Below are 20,064 nucleotides of genomic sequence, written 5' to 3'. Positions count from 1 at the left end.
TTAATTACATCACAAAGGTCCCATCTGTACAGCAAACACTGATGCATTCTGACCAATAATTGTCATTACACAGAATTAGAAGACTCTTGTTCAGCCATCATTTCTAGAGTTAGGATGCCAAAAGCTGATGGTGTTGCAGGCTACAAAATTCAAATAAATAAAGGTACCTGAATTAAAGACTTGATGACCATACAAACACAAAAATACAAGGGTATCACAGAAATGCTTTTTTTGAGACAAGGTTGTATTTTCTTTTGCTTCTCTTTGCAGTGCCGCACAGTTTGATACCATCAGAAGCAAAATAAATTTGCTTTACTGGTAGAAAATAATGGAAAGGTAATAACTGACCAGTCAAAATTCAAAGAAGCAAACAAGAAAAATTGGGAACTCCCACCAAGCAAAGATAAATACATGTATCAGTAAAAACAAATATTTCCTACATCGTTACTCTGGTCCAAGTTCACTATCACCTTTTCACTTTCCTTAAGAAAGCAATGAAGTGAAGATGTTAATCTGATGTTAAATAAACACATAATTTTAAAAATATTCTTTTTAACTGAAAATAACAACACCTATGGTGGCTGGAAGAGGAAATTCAACAGTATAAAGTATATTGCTTTAATGCTAGACCCTGTGTACACACGAAACCAGGTGTTCCATTGAAACACATCAACATTTGGATGGCTAATGGCCTGTGAGAGCTTGCAAAGGTTTCAGTGTCCTCAGTGTCACCATGACTGCCAGCCTCTCTTTGGCACTGACATCCTCTTCCTAGCACTCAGGGAGGACCCATCTCTACCAGCACACAGATCATTCACAGCTCTCTGTCGGCACAAACCCCACAGAATGGTTGCTTTACACAACTGAGTCCTTTCTAACACTTCATAAATTCAGGAGGCTGCCAGTGAACTTGGTCCAATGTGTAAATGCTCAGAAGATGTAGGATCTGGCCCTGAAATCCACATTGCACTCTGCAGGCTCAGGCTAGATCTCCTGGAGTAAGACAATCATGGTAGCTGAGCACTAATATTGACAAAATACTTTCATGTCATCTCTTGCAATGGCCACAGGGTTAGTAGAATAGTCTGTGGTTCTGCCTAGTTGCCCAGGAAGCATAAGGCTCTTTTTGTAAAGAGGAAAACAGCAGGCAGCCTTCTGCTATAGATTTAAATACAGAAGGAAGGAACAACTCTGGATTATTATTGATTATAGCCCCCAAACACTCAGGCCACTATGATTAAAGACTTCAACTCAACGCTTATACCACTACCCACCTCCTTGACTGAGCTTTTAAAACTCCAAGCCACTATCCATCTGCCCTAATCACTCCAGAGACAGATACCAGACAAGCAGGGACAGCCTCTATAAGCCAAAGCCACTCAGGTTGTCAAACTAGCTAATCCTAAACCCGTTTACTGTTTTACCTACTCTTTCCCACATAAACCACAATAAAGGTTCCTTGCACATCTTCCTGGGCCTCCGATTACCCTGATGCTTCCTCTTTCTGCTCCCAGTGGTACAGTGCTCCCTCCTTTGGGGATCTGAGTCTAACAGACTATTTTTTCAATGTCAGTCATCTCTTTTTGGTTGACTTTACCATATTTAAATTTAAAAAATCTTCATTTTAAAATACCCATATGATCTCCAACGTTCCATAAAGTTCTAAAAAAGCTGATATTTTAATGTTCACATCAATAAAGACAAAAGTTTTATTCTTTAGATCAAGAGTCAGCACTTTCTAAAAAGTTTCAAAAGTAAATATTTTGGGCTTTGGCAGACATAAGGGTCTCTGTATCAAAGTTGTCTCTTGGTTTATAAGTTTTACAACACTTTAAAAATGTAAAAACCACTCTTACCTTGCAAGCCATTCAAAAAAAGGTTGCAAACCAGTTGGCCTTCTGGATCACTGCCTGACAATCCCTGCTTTAGATAACAAGGGAAAGTCAACAGACCTTAGGATGCCTTAGCAAAATACAAAAAGCTTTATTGAATCACACTTATTTTTAAAACCACTCTGCAATGCGAAACTGGGGAGTCACTACTTATAAATGTGTACAATAAACTCCAAGTTGTTTCCTTGTAAATCTCATACCCCCCAAAAAATTATTTCTCACCCAGAAATAATTGCCAGGTATTTGTGAGACCATGAATTCACATCTACACTAAAAGAAAACAATGAGAAAATATAACTATGTTGAAATAACTATCTTGGCCAGAGTCCGGCAGTCAACAGGTTCACAAATCAAAAGAAGCACGGCAAGCACAACATGCCTCCTCTAAATATACTTTTGTAACTTGTAGATTTCTCTAGAACCAGATAACATAAACACAGTCAGCTTAAATACATCAACACTTCCTTTAGAATTTGAGATTCTACTTCACTAACAGCCTTCAAACATGGTTAAAAACCACCAGTAATTAAACCAAGGGGGGATAAAAAATTTTCCCAGGAAAAACAAGATGCTAAACTTTTCGAGGGTAAAATAAAGTTTATGCTCATAACTATTAAAAGGACAATTTCAGTGGAAAAACACAAAATACCTAAACAAAGTCAACAAGTAGGACAATTTTGATTCCCAAATTTTTCCTAAGTAAATTTTAATACCAATAATATACATTAGACAAGTACACAACACTAACCCTAAAATCAAGGCAGGGAAAGTGGGTAAAGAAAAAAAAGGAAAGCTTTTGATTCAAGAGACTGATGAAAAGATCAAACCCTCAAGATTTGCTCAGCATTTTGAATCTTTTACACTTGCTTTGTCCCCTGGAATTCCTCTAACTTTAGTGAGAAGCATAAATGTGAACCCTATGTGCTGAAAACAATGGACCACATCCTCAAAAGAGGAAAGAGGGAGTTAAAATGGATGCTCAAGAGCACAGTTCCTGTTGGAGAAACCCTCATATTCTGCAAAATGCTGGTGAAGAATAAGTAGGTAACCATGCAAACAGCGACCCTACAATGGAAATGGGAGCCTCAGAGACTGGCATTCTTCTCCTTATGGGGCTTTTCCATACCCAAAAGCACCTGAGAAGAAACATGTTGTTTCTGGAAAAGTCAATTTGTTCCAATTTTAACAGTGAAGTTTTGCTTTAGTAGTTATACAGACATTCATCCAAGAAAATGCTTTAGCTGTATAAATTGAGCTAAATGGGGAGTGACTTTTTTTAATATCAGGGAAACATTCAACATTTCTGAGGATTCGATCTTTTTTAAAAATAGGGTTAAGAAATTTAAATTTGTATCAAATTTAAAATTGAGATCAAAATATAAAGTCTAATTTTATTAATATATATAAACAGAAAGGCAAACTCATGAGTGGAGTGTTCAAAATGAGTTTTACAACTGTCATCCAAGATCAAACCCAAAAGAATGTACCCATCCCATGCGGTTTCTTTCTGCTACTGAAAAAATGTTTTCCACTTCTTTATAGGGTGCTAGAACTGCGGTCTGAATTCTTGTCACCAAACACTTCCACCTTCTCTCAGAGGAATCGTCTCCTCTAGAAATACCTCCAACATTTCTTCTTCTAATCATAATCATAATCATAATGAAGAGGAGGAAGAAGGGAAGGAAGGGAGAAGGGAAAGAACGGGAAAGGGGAGAAAAAAGGAAACTCTTCTACAACAGAGACACTTTAAAATTAAAAGCCCTTCCTGCAGCTCAACTTCATCATGACGAATGAGAATGGGAATTGAGGAGCTGGCCCCAAAGCCTAAGCAGACACTTTAGGGCTGAAAATCTGAGTTGTACCATACACTCTGGTAAGCTCAGCCTTTCTAAAAATAAACATTTATACACACACACACACACACACACATATATATACATAATATATATATATATACATAATATATGTGTGTGTGTGTACACGCACACATTTATATATCACGGCTTTTGATTCTATAAATATTAAGTCTTCTTTAGGACCCACCACAGTAGATTAGCTACTTTGCCAGTTTTGGCCACACTTAATTAAATTTATTTTTCCTTTGTACATAGTTTGCTTATGTTTATGCAGGTGAGTAACTGAATTCAGGTCACAGGAACCCAGCAGGGCCTCTGGCCTGGGGTGCCAGCAAGACTTCTACTAACACTGTCTGTGGACCAAATAGTAAAGACAGGTTGAATAACTAGACTAAAATGACACAGCTAGCTGTATTATAGTCCTTTAGATGCTGCCAAAATCTTAGGGACATGCCTATTGCTTTGAAAATAGTACAATGTTTAATAAAAGCATGTATAAGAAATTGTCTCACCCATTAAATTGTAAGCAACCTTAAGGCAAAAACTTGATCATATCCTTTATCTCTATCATCATTCAGTAGTTGCTGATGTTAAATAAATCAATGAATCAAGGAATAAACAAATGAACTGACAATCAAAGAGGAAAAGTACTTAGAAATAGGAGACCATAAGGCCAGAATGTTGTTACTGAAGGATATACCACTGATTCACAGTGAACTTCATTTAAGAGATCCCTAAAATTTCATTTTTTTCTAAAAAGCATTTTTATGAATCTTGCCATAAAAGAAATGGCTCTAACATTTTGAGGAAACTAAAATGAAGGCAATTTTTCTTAGATATAGAATATAAACAATGCTTTTGCAATCCAGAAGAAGAGCTAAATTTTGCTACAAAGAACTCAAAGTTAAAATTCAATTTCTTTGCTGAGTAAGATTTGCTGAAAGCTAATTAGCTCTTAATGGAAACAAGCTACTGGAGTAATGCTCTCTCTAAGAAGAATGGTTTGGTGCAACCTACTGTAAAATTAAGAAGAGAGAAAGGGCAGAGCTCAGGAGAGTTAGCAGATTCCCCCCGAGAGTAAAAACTGCACTAATATGGAAAACAATTTACCTCTCTGCTCTGAACTCAAAAATAAACTAGATTTGCCAAGGCAGAAGTGTATTTTAAAAAATAATAATAAGTGCTGTCATATATATCTTAGCCCACATTCTCTTGCTTTAACAGAATACCTGAGACTGGGAGATTTATGAAGGACAGAATTTTGTTTAGACTCACAGTTCTAGAGACTAGGAAATTCAAGATTGGGTGCCCATATCCAGTAAGGGTCTTGTGCTGCTTCATAACATGCCAGGAGTCACAAGATAAGTGGGCATGTGGAGAAGAGAGAGAAGGCTGCCAAACTCCCACAGTAGCTAACTGATTCCCACAGGAAATTCATTAATGAATTCATGAGGGCCCCAACCCCATGGCCAGAGCACCTCCCACTAGGCCCCACCTCACCACACTGCTGCACTGAGGAACTAAGGTTCTAATGCACAAATTCTAAGGTAACACACTTGAACCACAGCAACATACAATGTAGATTTGATCACATGCTTGCTTTATTTTGAAAAGGAAAAATAAATCTTCAGTGGCACTAAGCTTTTGTGGATTTCCTTATCCAAGAATAATCCTATAAAATAAGAAAAAAACTCATAAAAACAATATTGCTTCACTCAACACAAGGCAGTTTAATGTTCCAATGGTTATTATTTGGTATTCTAAACTCAGTGTATTCCAGATAAACTAAGATATATATCCTTCAAAGAACCTGATGCTGATGGATACAATTAATAAGTTAAATGTATAGAAGTGGTTCATGGTTACTTTTATATTAGAAATCTATTTGCACAAAACAGGTCATTCTACTTGATATACATTTTACAGTCAAGCTTTTTCCTAAAAACCACTGCTACCAAGTCACTAGGGAAGGCCTCTGAGCTTAATGATTAAGCATTTTAGATCCTTGCCAAAATTAAGGGAGATAGTTCTCAGCACTAGACCATTTTGTTTTGGTTACACTAAGCACATATAGAAAATTCATAAAAACTGACCACATATCAGGATACAAATGAAAAAAAATACAAACCAGAAATGGAACAAAAATATTATCCAATGAAGATCACAATGCAATAAACTAGAAATGAATATCAAAGACTCAATTTTCACATATCAGAATGATAAAGGTCACATATATACTAATTTCATATAATTTTCACACTGACACTCTTATACATAGTTAACAAACAGAAAATTGGCACAACTTAGACTAGGGACAATATGGGAACATCTTTCAAAATTAGAAATGCTCAGTCTAGAGGTTCTCAAAGGTATATGTTCATTTAATCATCCCGGAAACATGAGCAATTACTGTTCAGTCTTAGAGATCATGATTTTATTGACCAGGAAAAGGCACAGCTTTCTAAATTTTAACAAATTCCCAGGTGACACTAATATACAAGTATTGTACAACTGATGAAGCAATTCCACTTCTAATTATTTACTCTGTACACATATTCACATGTGACAACCTATGTAATTAATTACAATTTTTTATAAATGCCAAGAGGTTAGAAAAAAACAAATACTCTCCAAAAGGGGACTTGTTAAATCAATATGGAATATTCATAAAATGCAATATTATGTATCTCACAAAAAGGAACAAATGTTAAAATACCTTTCAAAAAAGCCTCATTTTTTTAAAAAGGTGCAAAATAGGGTAGTCAGCATGCTACCATCTATGTGAAAAGTAATACAAACACAAATTATTAATTGTGTGCCATCTGTTTAGAGTTCAGAGTATATACAGATAAGATTATTCACTGTTTGCAATATCACAAAATTCAAAACAAGTATATCTATTATAATCTAATTGGGTAAATTATGATATATACATTTGATGTAAAATCTCACTAGTATAAAATACAATGTGGAAACTCTCTACATACTGATGTAAGAAGCAAATCTTGAGCATATACTGTTAAGTGGAAAAAAGTCAAGGGACAGAAAAACGTACATAATGTTATCTGTGTGTAAAAGGAAGAAATGAGAAAATACACATTCATGTTAGCTTGCACTTGGACATGATATGAATAAAAGTAGCGCACCTTAGGGAATGTTAGGAAATGAGACAAAGAGAGACAGGAGTTAAATCTTCTCAATGTCTTTTTATGTTGTTCTCTTTCCCTAACAAAAATGCATTGCCTGTTCCAAAATCTTCCACTTAAAATGTACTTTTAAAAATCCACTTAGGGAAATAAAATAAACCCCAAAGTCTAATTATTGATTATTCTTCTCTCCCCACCTTTAAGTTTGGTGAACGGACTTGGCATTTGCACATGGGTCACAAGGACCTAGGACCACTGTAAAGTATGTAGGAGCTGGGACATAACTGGTCTGGAATGCTTTGCTCTTGACCCTTAGAGCCTGTGCCAAAACATGTGGGGACACTGTTATCTTAACATCTTGTTTCTTGAAAAAGGCAAACAAAACAGAATCTGTAGAGAACCCATATAAAGTAAAAGTGGCATTTACATAGGGGGGGCAGTTAATCCATTTAAGAAAATAATTTAGAAATCTCCGTGTATCAGTATTCAAAATTGATCTTGCCCTTTTAAATAGTTACTTTGGATTCTGTATTATGGTTACATAATTCAATTTATATTCATATAAAATTATATAGATTATATAAAATTTTCACATTTTAAAAATTATTTGCCTCAGGCTGGGCATGGTGGTCCATGCTTGTAATCCAGCAACTCAAGGTATAAAGATCACAATTTCAAGGCGTCCCTGGACAACTCAACAAGACTCTCAAAATTAAGAAACCAAAATAAAAAGGCTAAGGGAATGTAGCTATAGTAAAGCACCCCTGGGTTCGATCCCTAGTACTGGGAAAAAATTTAGCTCAGGAGAAATCTTTGTGCATAGGTGAGTTTTTCTGTAGAACAGATTCTTAGAAGTAGAACTGAAGGTTGAAGCCTATACACCCTTTACATTTTAATTAGACACAATGAATAAACATTAAGAGATTAAATATTATCAATAGTTAGGTGAATGCCAAATAAAAGGAAGTCCCACTTTCATTTAGTAGTCTGCAAAGACTTTAGCAAGAATATGAATAAACAATTGAAAAAGCATTGCAGAGTATGTTGAGAAAAAGCATTTCAGAGTATGTTGAGAAAATACACATATATATGTATTTTACATATATAATTTTAGTAATGTGAAATTGTTTAGGAAGCAGACACTAAAATAATAATGACCATCAACCTTAGGAGAAGAGAACTGTGAGGCAGTGGGGAGGTGAGATAGGAAAGCTCAGGAAATCTCCTGATTCTATTGTTAGAATTTAGGAGAAAGAAAATACAAGAAAGCATTACTTGCTCAATTGAAACAAAAATATATCAAATAGCCCACTGAATTCTATTTGTAAACTCTTAGGAAAAAAAAAAACCTAGAGTAAATTAATTTCTAAGGCTAGTCTATAATCATTTTTAAAATAAAAATGGTTCTATAGAAGCCATCAATTACCTGTTTCTACTTCTCTAGAGTTCTCCTCAAGCACCAAAGCGAGGAACTTCAGCTGAATTTAATAGAGTTGGCAAGAAGGAAAAGGCGTATGGAAAACATGCCACAGAAATGAGCTAAAGTCGACATTAAAAAAGTAAATGCAATCTGTTCAATCCCATGAGAAGATAAAATTAGCATACAGCATTAGTACTTGATGTCAAATGCCTAGGAAAGATGCAACTATCTGACTCTCTACTCAACTTCTAAGACAGATTTACTCTTTAGAATTAACGACTTCTTTAGGAAGAGAGAATGTTGCTTTCCAAGTGAGGAATTTGGGATTTTCATGGCCAGCACCTTCTGGAAGACTCTAAAAGGCTTCAGGAACATGAAGTTTTGATTGTGCTCCTGAGTTCTTTTGCAACACCACACAGAGGACCCGGTAATATTTGCAAGGCTCCTTCTGGAAATGGATGAAGGAAGGTAGCCAGCCTGAGAGCTGTACAGCCCAGCATCATGGACAAATCCAAGATCAAGAGCACATGGCAATGCTGACTCTTGGCACACCCAGATGCTCTCACGCACCCAGCTTTCCATCCTTTAAAGTAGAAACAGCTTTTCTTATTTACTAGTAACCATTAGTAAATGACGACACATGATAAAGCAGTGCTTCTGTGATTAGGCAGCAGATAAGATGAAGGTGATTGGAAGCATGTGATTTTTTATTTAAAATGAACTGGTGACTCGAGCTACATTGCTCCTACATATGGTATCCAAAGCCCAGAAAGTCCACCTGTTCAACACTTGTTTTTCTTGTTTGAAAGCAAGGAAGATCGTCTCCTGTGTTCCCTTTCTGTGGTTCTAGGTATTCTCTCAAACTATGTCTAGCAAACTAAAAGTATTCCAGCAACCAGTTCTAATGAAATCTGCCATTATTCAGTACCTTGAATATGGGCAAAATTTCCCTACCACTTAAAGAACAGTATGTCAATTGAATAAAATGGTAGCAACTAAGAGTCAATAAATACTATTTAGATTTAACAGTGCTCAGTACAAAATATGACACCAATTTTCTAAAAGTATATGTAATACCTTTTTTCCCTTTAAAGAATTTATCATTTTGAAGCATCATACATTTCATAGGATGCAAACTCAGGTAACGGATTAAAAATATGAGCAGAAGGGCCAAAACAATATACATGACAGATATTAAAAACCAGGAAATATGAAAATACCATTTTGGCAGTTCAAATGTTAGTATTTTAGAATCTCATCATCTGTAACAACATTTCCAAATCACACATAACTCATTTTATAGAGGAGAAACAAGACAAAGAAATTTGAACTTGGAGTACCTGGTAAAAGTCGGGTTGTGTTCGGTCATTGCGACCAGCAGTTTGAGAGCGTACGCTGGTACTGGGTCTGGTTCCATGAGGATGTGCTCATACCTGAAGTGATAAAGGCATTAAAAAAACACTCAGTAGTTTCCCTCACTTAAAAGTCCCCTGCTAAACAACAGGGAAAAAAGAGACCATAAGGAACAAACATCTGGGAAAAATAGATACAAAATTATGAGCTATAGGACCTACAGAGTTTATTCAACCTCAGGAAGCTTCAACAGACTTCACTTCCCAATGGTAATGACACTGACCTACTTCATAGAAGACTGTCATCAGGAATATTCCTTCAGATCATCCAGCACTGAGCCTGCTACATAATAAGAGAGTACAGAATACCCTCACATTTCAAGATTCCCTAGAGGACTCCTGGCACCCAACACATAGTTGTGCTCATGGTTAAGATGTAGTATACAACACAGTAAGGACACAAAGCTGAATCACAAGGGAAGGATGCACACAGAGACCTGAGGATTCCATGTGCAGGTGTCCCTGTGCACCTGAGAGTGTGCAAGTTCTTGCTCTCTCTCTTTCAAGCAAGCTTTGTCTGTTTCCCCCTAGAGCCCACCTTTACATGAGAGGCTACACTCAGCACAAATTTTCCCCAAGCACTGAAAATACAGCACGCGTGTGTGATGTTTCTGCCTAGGGAAGCAGATGAGGGACTCGGTGACCACAGGTTTTATGAGGGTTTGCTCACACAGGCAACCTCTAGGATGTCTCCCAGAAGAAAAGCAGAGGTTCAGCACAGCCAGGTGCCCTGTCCAGACATAGTGAACTATGCTTACCAGCTAAGTGTGACCTAGAAGCACCCTGAGTGCCATGTTCCAAAACCCCAGTCAGGGCCCAACATGGCAAGCAGAGCTTTATAAGGATAGCAGTCTCAGGCTGAGTATGTTAACTCTTCTGCAGAGCACTCTTACTATTAATACTTTTAAAGTTTCTAATTAAACCATATTACCAAAGAAAATAAAACTCAAAACGCCTTCGTCACAAGTTTCCACAACAAAATGCAGACTGTCCTCCCACGTTCTTTGCTAAGCAGAGGCTGCTTTGTATACATCTTACCTATTTAAGTCCAGTAATCCAGTGTACAGCACTGCATAGATGCTCAATAAATAAGCATCAAATGAGTGAGTGAATGGATGAATGAACAAACTAACCAATCAACTTTACGACTTATTTCTCTGGAATAGCCAACAACTAAAGAGTAGGGAATGGAGGAGTGGGGGAGGGATCTCTAAAAATACCAAGGATATTTAAAAGCCTACGAATGAAACAGATGCTTTTCATCTAGAGAACAGGGCCCCCGGCTCTTACTCAGAGCTTATTTACTCTCATTTTGGATATTATTATCTAGCAAGCTTAATTATACAGCTTCTAAGCCCACAGCCTTTAGGAAGGAGCCAAGAAAAGGAAAAGGGAGGAGAGGGACTGTTACATAAAAGCAACCTGAGAAATACAAGAAACAGGAATAAAGCATAGGGAAAACAAACAAAAGAAGCAATCCCAGAACTCCAAGCAGAGAGTAGGCAGGGGAGCATTTAACAGAGAAGCTGCCTCTACCTCAATGGGGCCCCAGGGCCTGCTGCACACTACAATGTTCAAAATGGGGGTAGTCAAGAAAATGTTACGCTCCAAGTGTTCTGTTTAAGGACACAGGAAGTACCATATATTAGAATGGTTGCTTACTTTTTTTAAATTATAGCATTTATAAGATTTGTCCATGTATTACAAGGATAAAATATTAACCACTCATAAGATTGTAATACACCAAAAGCAGCATTGTTAAAAGAAACATAACACAAAATGAAATTAACCAAACTATGACACGTGCATGTATGAACACATCACAACAAATTCCACTTTTATGTATAATGCATCAATTTAAAAAAATTTAAGTTTGTAGAAAAAACTATAGCAAAATCAAACATGAGTAATGTCAAGAAAGAAAAAACAGAAAATATCTTATCATGGGAATAAATTAAGTAAACATCTTTAGAAGTTATAATGCATTTGAAAAACTTTAGCAACCAATATGTATTTTCTTTAGGAAAAAAAACAGCCTAGGAAAGACAGAAGAAATAATCAGTTTCCTTCTTTAAGTATACTTAAATAAAAAATTCTTATCCCAAGTTGGCGTACCCGAGAACACACACAGGTTCAATGATTTTCTAGGACTCAAAGAACTCAGTAAATCTATTCTACTAGCTATGACGCACTACAGTGAAAAGACACATTAAAATAAGCAAGGACAAAAGACAGAAGATAGGCACAAGCCACCACCGGTCACTTCCCACATCTCCCAGTGCAGTGGGACAGAAGTGCTTGATCTGCTTGGTGACAATGTAGAGTGAGTGTGGGAAGTACTGCCAACCAGAAAAGCTTGCCTGAGCCTTAGTGACCAGGTTAGTCACATATGCATGGAGGGCCTATGTGGCTGACCTTAATTACTCAGTCTCCAGCCTCTGTAAAGGTCAAGGGTCCCACTAATCACGTCCTTAGCATACATTATGTGGCATGGCTCGGGCTCCAAGTACAGAGATATTCTAACAAGGCAGGATGTTCCAGAGACCAGAAGTCATCTCCCCAGGAGGCAGGCAAGGGCCAGTTTATTTGGAAGGTTCAGGGTTTAAACACCTGCTAAGTTAAATCTTTGATTCACACACCTTTAATAGGGAAATTGAGAGGCACTGACGTTGAGGTCAGAAATAAAAGAAAGTCCTTTTTCATGGCACACCTGTATTTGGAAACCATGGGCCAGGGCCTCCCGAATTGAAGGTGAGTAATTTCTGAAAAGAGATTCACGCACCCAGGATAACCAGCCCCTTGCTGCACCCCCAGACATTCTTGAACCACTGAGGGAAGAGGTCAAAACCCATGAATTTTTTTAAAAAATTTCTGAAAGATTTTCCTACTTACATACTTAACTGGAGAGCATAAGAGAAAATAAGGACAATGATTTAGAGATATAATAGAAAAAAAAAACATTCCCAACAGACTGAAAAACATAATTAGAAATAGTCTTAACAGACAACATGTAGTACTGCATTTAAAAAGACCAGTGAAATTTTTCTAAGTGTTCCGAGGTTGTCTGAGGTCACCTGACCTTGAAACGGCTCGGGCAGGGAGGTGCACAAGTCCATGTGAGTCAATTCTCTCAGAGAATATCATTCCTTTAACTCCTTTTTCAGTGAAAGAGTGTAAAGTTCATACCAGGCATGTTTACAATACAAATACTGAATGTATTTGGGTTTAATCAGTAGTTTCATAATGATCAGCAAGATCTAGCCAAAAGCATGCTGTGACTTACTAAGCTTGTCTTCTCAACACAGATAAAGCAGCTAATAGTAAATGGTTGCCACACACCTCCCAGTGCAACCAGGCCAAAAAAAAAAAAAAAAAAGCAGTGAGCCCCGATTCTTGAGACTGCCTCAGAAGAAGTGGCCAGTTGGTCCCTTGGATGACAGGGCTACAGAAGAGCACTTCAAGTGCCCTGAGCCTGGCTGTAGGTAGTTGCCACACAGCACCACAAGCAGTGGTGTCCTTGGACCCCACCCTTCTACCTCCAGGATCCTCTCTAACCAAGGAGCCAAGCAGCCAGAACCCAGGACAGAAAAGCCATTCATACTAAATTCATATCCACTTAGAAAGCAAACTCCAAAAATCACATATTCTTGACCAAGTGAAAAGCCAAAGAATAAGTAGTCTTTTCCTTCTCATTCTTCACTCCCAATCCTAAAAGAAATGATCCTGTATCTTCTCAAAAGCCTGGTACAATTAGGGCCCAATTAGGTAGGCTGGGAGAAAACTGAAAAGCCTAGCCAAATAACTCTGGATTATGGCTGAGAGGCTATTCTCAGGGATATGACCAAAAAATTGGTCAAGAAGAAGTGTCTTCAATTTTGTTGAGTGGAAGAAGGAGGCACTGTATCATAGAGAGATCCATTCTACAAGGATTAAGTCACAAATTCACTTTTAAATCTCAATGGAGTATACTTAGAATTGGGGCATGGGGAAAAGTGACTTAAAAATATTCAAGAAAAAGAGGAAGATCCTGCTAACTGAAAAGCTAAAGTACATTATAAAATCAAAATAATTTTTAAGTTTAGGGTGGGATCAAGAATATACATGTTAATTGAAAGGAAAGAAAGGTGACACTTCACATTGGACAAGAAAGAGTAATTTTAGAGACAAGTCAGGTAATACCTTATGGAAATATATCTCCAATAAGTTAGGAATACAAGTGAAAAGTTTAACTTCATAGTAAGACAAAAATCAATAAAAATACACATTCTTGAGTAAGAAGTCCTTTTTGTTGCATGACAACAAAAGTGAAATCAGGAAAATATCTATAATTTTAGCATTTTTAAAAGTTAAATATTTCTCAATAGCAAAACCATTACAAAGAAACCTAATAAGGGAAAATTATTTGCAGAATATTGGTAAAACCAAGAGTTAATATTCTTACTATAGTCATTCGCTGCTTAATGGCGGGATATATTCTGAGAAATGCATATTTAGGTGATTTCCTCCTTGTATGAACATCGTAGAATCTACTTTTCCACACTAAGACAGCTACAATGTCATCAGGTGATATAATTTTATGGGACCATCTTTGGATAGGTGGTCTGTCACTGATAGAAACATCATGCAGGAGTGATGACTATCTAAAGAGCTATTGAAAATCATTTAAGATACCACTGAACAAATGGAAAAATTCATGTAAGGATATTAAAATGACCAAGAAATGTGGGTGAAATGATATACTTCATTAATCTCTAAAGGAATGCAAGTTAGAACTAACAAGGGGACAGCAAAATGGGCAACTTCATAATAGGAACCTAGTACAATAAACTGTTCATCATCTTTGAAAAAAAATTGAAAAAACATTTCAAATGCCTTTGAATTATATATAAACTTCAACACAGTAAGTCTACCCCTAGAGAACCAACAAAAGGAAATAACAACATGCCCAAAGATGTAGATATAGTCTTTGTAGCATTTTATATGACAGTAAAATACTAGAAAAATCCCAGAAGTTCCTTAACTGGGAATTGTTCAGATGATTTTCAGTACAACTATAAAGGTAGGTATAGATGACAAGCAGATTACAAAATAGCCAATAAAATATTGTTATGTAAGTAGCCAAGATATAGTCACAAATGTAGATATTTACACTAAGATGACAGGGAGTGGGAGCAGAGAGACAGGTTCCAAACAGGAAATTTCATAAAGTACTAAGCAAATCTCCCTAGGAATAGAGAAACCATACAGTGGAACATGAAGACACTAACTCAAACTGGCAGACAAAGAGCAAAACAATCAGTTTTGAACCGCTGGGTAAATACTGCAGTGTTCTACAATCTATAAAAGAATTCTAAACAAGAGAATGATATGAGGAAGAGAGTGTTAAAATGTAAATCTAGTGGCTTAAAATGGTTCTGGGGCTTGAGAGTTTAGAGGAAAGAAATGGCTGGGTTTAGATAAAGAGGATGCCACCAGCCAGGCGCTGTGGTGCACACCTGTAATCCCAATGGCTCAGGAGGCTGAGGCAGTAGGATCACAAGTTCAAAGCCAGCCTCAGGAACTTAGTGAGGCCCTGTCTCAAAAAATAAAGGGCTAGGGATGTGGTCCAGTGGTTGGGCACCCCTGGGTTCAATCCCTGGTTTAAAAAAAAAAAAAAAAAAAAGCAGCAGCAAACAGCCAAGCCTCCTTTTTTAAACTGATGCATTAAAATTATATATAATATATATAATAGTAGATTCATTATGTCATATTTGTACATGCATAATACATCACATTCCCCTCTACCTTCCCTTTCCCTCCCCTTCTTCCCCATCCCATTATTTGCTCTACTTTAATATTCTCTCTTCTATTATCAAAATCAGTGCATTTTAATTATTTATAAAAGTGAGATTCATTGTGCTATATTCATACATGGACATAGCATAATTTGGAAGATTTCATTCCTCAGTACTTCCTCATGCCCTCCCCTTGTCCCTCTCAAGCCCCTTTCTCTTATTAGTCTCCTATTTTCATGAGATCTCTTTTTATTTATTTTTCTCCTTTCTCTACAGCAAAGGTTTTAAGGTAAAATTCTTTCAAAAAGGCTCAGCAATCTCCCATGAGCTGCTATGAGAAAGGGCCAGATAACTTACTGTTTCTGGCATTTTAATAGCCCCATCCAAATCTGAACCAGATGACATCTTGAATCAACCCCAAAACTTTATGAGATTGGATATGAATCAAACAAATAGTTAATATCTTAAGGACTTCTAGTCATGTGATTTTCATGTGCTCTGAATTTGTGATTCTCTGGCATTTGGCATAGATATGTAAATATCAGAGTTAAATGGATGTCTGTGTCAATAAAGAAATGGACAGAAATCAGTTAGAGGGATGGTCAACAGATATATACATTCTCTATATACACACCTGTAATTTTTGAGAGTAAGAGAGAGGTACAACTTCAAAATAAGTGTTAAATAAAATTTCAGATAGTAAGCATTGTTCTCTTCTACCAGTTGAACAGTAAATATTCACTAAGTCTTAAAAAGACTTTAATAAACATACTCAAAGAACTGGAGTGGTAGAACTATCCTGATTTTTAGGGAACAAATGATATTTATGTCCTACTATTGACCCTAACTCCCAAATTATCCTAATTTAGATTCCTGTAGGTTACACCCTGAAGTAAAATGCACCCTTTTAGGCAGACTTAAAACATTAAAACATTATAAAAGGAATAAGTAAAAAGCAAAATGTAGAATATTATGATGCTTCTTTTGATGTAAAATATTTACAAGTTAAATTTTCTCTGCAAAAAAAAAAAAAAAAAAAAAATTACCCAAGGAAAGGCCAAAAATAAATAGTCCTTTCCATTCTGACTCCCATCAAAGATGACCAAGTTTATGCCTATTTTAACATAGAATTCTTGTGACTAAAGGAAACAAAGATGCAATAAGAACCATCCAGATGTTGTGAGTCATAAACACCAAAATTTGATCGTCAAACTCATGATCTTTGCTGGACAATTATTCCTAAGACAGCTAACCAACCCCACAGTGTGTTGCCACTAACAGAATCAATTTCTAAGTTCCAATTTCTACAGGGAAATAAAATTCTAATGTGTAAGGAATATATTCCTCTCTCAGATTCCAAAAACCAAAGCCTTAATAATTTATGAAATCATTAGGGCCCTGATGATTTTACAGGTCACAAGAGAATTATAAAAAAGAAAGGCTGTACTCATTTTCCCCAGGAGAGGAATGCTGAATGCCATGCTGTCATAAAAATACTGTAAGCACATTTATATCAGCATGATCTCTTTTCAATAGAAAACACTCGAAAGAGGAAAGAAAATATAAAACTAAAATACATGTGGGTGAAATGGCTGCAGCCTACAAAGGGAAAGAGAATGGCGAGTTTTCCGAGGCCTGCTACATCCTGAAACTCCTCGGAATATGCTACCCAAACAGCCCCTCCCTCTTTCGCCTTCCCATCATCCACTATCTCTTTACACCTTTTTACCTTTCATTTTTTTCCACATTACTCATACTTAATTGAAGTCATCTTACATAATTATTTGCTTACTGCTTGACGTCCCCCCAAATACACACACACCAGAATGTAAGCTCACTGAGGGGCACAGTCTCAGTCTTACTCACCATTATGTCCCCAGAGCATGGTGCACAGAAGTCACTCGACATGTATTTGCTGAATGAACTAAGAAAGAAAGGAGAGAGGAAGAAAGGAAGCACTATAATCTGCACATGCATAATTCACAATGTAGTACTAATTAGAAAACAGATGCTCCAGTTATGTGGGATTAAGTCTCAATAAACCAATAAACCTGTAGTAAGGTAAAAACAGGAAGCTGAAAATGCATTAACTACACCTACCCGTCCAAACACACTAGTTTAGCCAAGTACACCAGAGTTATGGTTGTTTTCCCCTAGGAATCGCATAGATGAGAGATTCAGATTTCAGCTGCTGCCAAGCCTCATCCCCCCACCCCCAGCTGCCTAGCATCTCAAGACATCATATTGCCTACCAGTGGCCTGGGAAAAGAAGAAAATTCAAAATTTCAAGTACAACTTCTACTGAATGCACACTACTTTAATTTATCATAAAGTCAAAAAATCATTAAGTCAGTATCTGGTGAATAAGGTTGAAACTGTGCCCCTCAGTGAGCTTACATTACTGTGTGTATGTGTGTGTGGGGGGGTGTCCATGGGTGCTTACATTTGTATGAATTTTAAAATTTCCTCCCCCCTAAAGAGCCAAGATATATTTCTGAAGGATGTAGTCCCAGTTAAACACTAAAGAGATATGTCCTCACCTTATGTAATGCATCTCAGAAAAAAAGCTCAAGTAGCCAGTTTTAGAATACTTTCAGTACTAAGATTTCACTGATAATGACTTTGATAAACTTCTGAGAAGTGCTGATGTTAATTGGTAGGGTCAATTTGGCCTTAAGTTCCATTAAATACTGCTTCGCCTCTTCTGTAGGAACCTTTAAAATTAAATCTTGTCCTTCAGCTGAATTAAAATCATTATAATTTTCTGAGTGTATGTGGCATGAGGAAAAAAGAAAACCTCCTTAATCATGCAGATAAACTCAGTTATGTTTCAGGCATTCCAGTTATCTTGAAGAAAGGAGGAAAAACTGAGAGAGGGGAGAAGAAAGCAAGGGCATACACCCCAAGTAATGGCAGGGTCAACATATGAATCCAAATATATGAGCCACGAGATACACGTTTCCAGTGACCAATATCAGCAACTTTAATAAGCACAGAGTTTTCTCTATCTGGTGGCAGAAAAGGAAAGCAGAGAGATTTCAAGAATGAGGAAGATTCAAAAACCGTTGCTGGCTTAAAGATGGGGGAGGCACTTGAGAAGAGATGTGCATGTCTCAGGGGACATAAGGCAGCACAGATATGGGTACCTCGGTCCTACAACTATGTACAGGATTGAACTGTCACTCCACAAAACGTATGTCCAATTCTAACATGTAGCCTTACATGGAAAAAGAATCTTCGTAAATGCAGTTAAGGATCTTGAGGTCACCTGGATTTAAAGGAACTCTAGAGTCAATATAGATGTCCTCGTAAAAGAAAGGTAGAGGGAACTCTGGAAGAGAGACACATGGGAGAAGGGCAAGTGAAGACAGAGGCACCAACTGGAGGAATCTGCCACAGACCAAGGCTCCAGAGGAGAGTGGCAGGGTAAGGGGACATGACCGAAGCACAATATGTGCACGTATGGAAGTGTCAAAGTGAAACTCACTAACTTCAACAATTAATAGGACTGAATAATTACAATAACAATTTTTTAAAATCCCCTGAAGTCATCAGAAGCTAGGAGAGAAGCATGGCCCGAATTTTCCCTCAGAGTTCCCTTAAGGAACCAACCCTGCCAACATCTTTATTTCAATTTCTGGCCTCTTGCAATGCTAAAGAATATATTTCTGTTGTTTTAAACCAGTCAGTTTGTATTAATTTGTTGCAGGAGCCCTAGGAAACTAAAATCACAAGTAACCGAGTTCTGCAAATAAACTGAATAGGTGGAAAGCAGAATCCTCCCCAAAGTCTCCAAACAGGGGCCCAGTCATCAGACTCCATAACTGCACCTGAGCAGAGAAACCAGCTGCCTTGTAGGACTTGGGATGTACAGAGGCATGAAGTAATAAATGAGTATGATTTAAGCAATTAGTTTGTGGTAATTTGCTATGCATCAACAGAAAACAATGTTTAGCATTCAATTTCTTATATTATTATATTAGTTCATCTTTACAATCCAAATTTATGTAAGAGTTTTGATGGTGAGCATCCTTCTCTTGTTCCTGAACTTAATGACAGTGTCCTTCATAAAGCAGTAGCCAAAGCTAGAAAGGAAGGATCACTAGAGTTCTGGGAGACGTTAACAGGCCATGGGAAAAGTGTGCTAAAATCACAGAACACTGAGAAACCTGTGCTTTAGAGCGTGAAATGGGCGATCTGACTCAAAAGCAAATTTTTAAAAAGAAAACGTTTCCTCTGGATTTGTTAACCACCATGTAGACCCACAGTTTAAGAAGGTGATCTCAATGTTTAGTTAATACTTTGATCAACAGTTTTACTTACATGACTTAAAAACCTCTTCAGTTAAAATTTCTGAAAATTGTGGCTTTGTCAAAGAGTAAGTCCATAAAGGAGAGGCTATGTCTATCTCAGTCATTCATATTCCCCCCAAATAGAAACATGTCCACAAAAAAGGGTGTACATAGTATTTGGATAAGCAAATGGGCTGATGAGGAGAGAAAATATTCTCTCCTCAGCTTTTTTCACATAGTTCTCACAAACTTTCCAGCACTCTGGCTCTTCT

The 20,064-nt window shown here is 37.0% G+C and overlaps 1 protein-coding gene across 8 annotated transcripts in view; it reads right to left on the bottom strand.

The window, feature by feature from the left end:
• ULK4 (unc-51 like kinase 4) overlaps positions 1–20,064 on the bottom strand; it is a 633,437-nt gene that overhangs the window by 395,664 nt on the left and 217,709 nt on the right. For all 8 annotated transcript variants that reach the window (XM_079114122.1, XM_079114115.1, XM_079114118.1 and 5 more), the window contains one exon: positions 9,655–9,747. In XM_079114122.1, the coding sequence (XP_078970248.1) occupies positions 9,655–9,747 (93 nt within the window). The remainder of the gene's footprint in view (positions 1–9,654; positions 9,748–20,064) is intronic.

Source organism: Sciurus vulgaris, assembly GCF_902686455.1.
Source record: "Sciurus vulgaris genome assembly, chromosome: 16".
Taxonomy (NCBI): domain Eukaryota; kingdom Metazoa; phylum Chordata; class Mammalia; order Rodentia; family Sciuridae; genus Sciurus; species Sciurus vulgaris.
The sequence above is the reverse complement of the archived record's forward strand: the minus strand, read 5'-3'. Positions and strand labels throughout refer to the sequence as shown.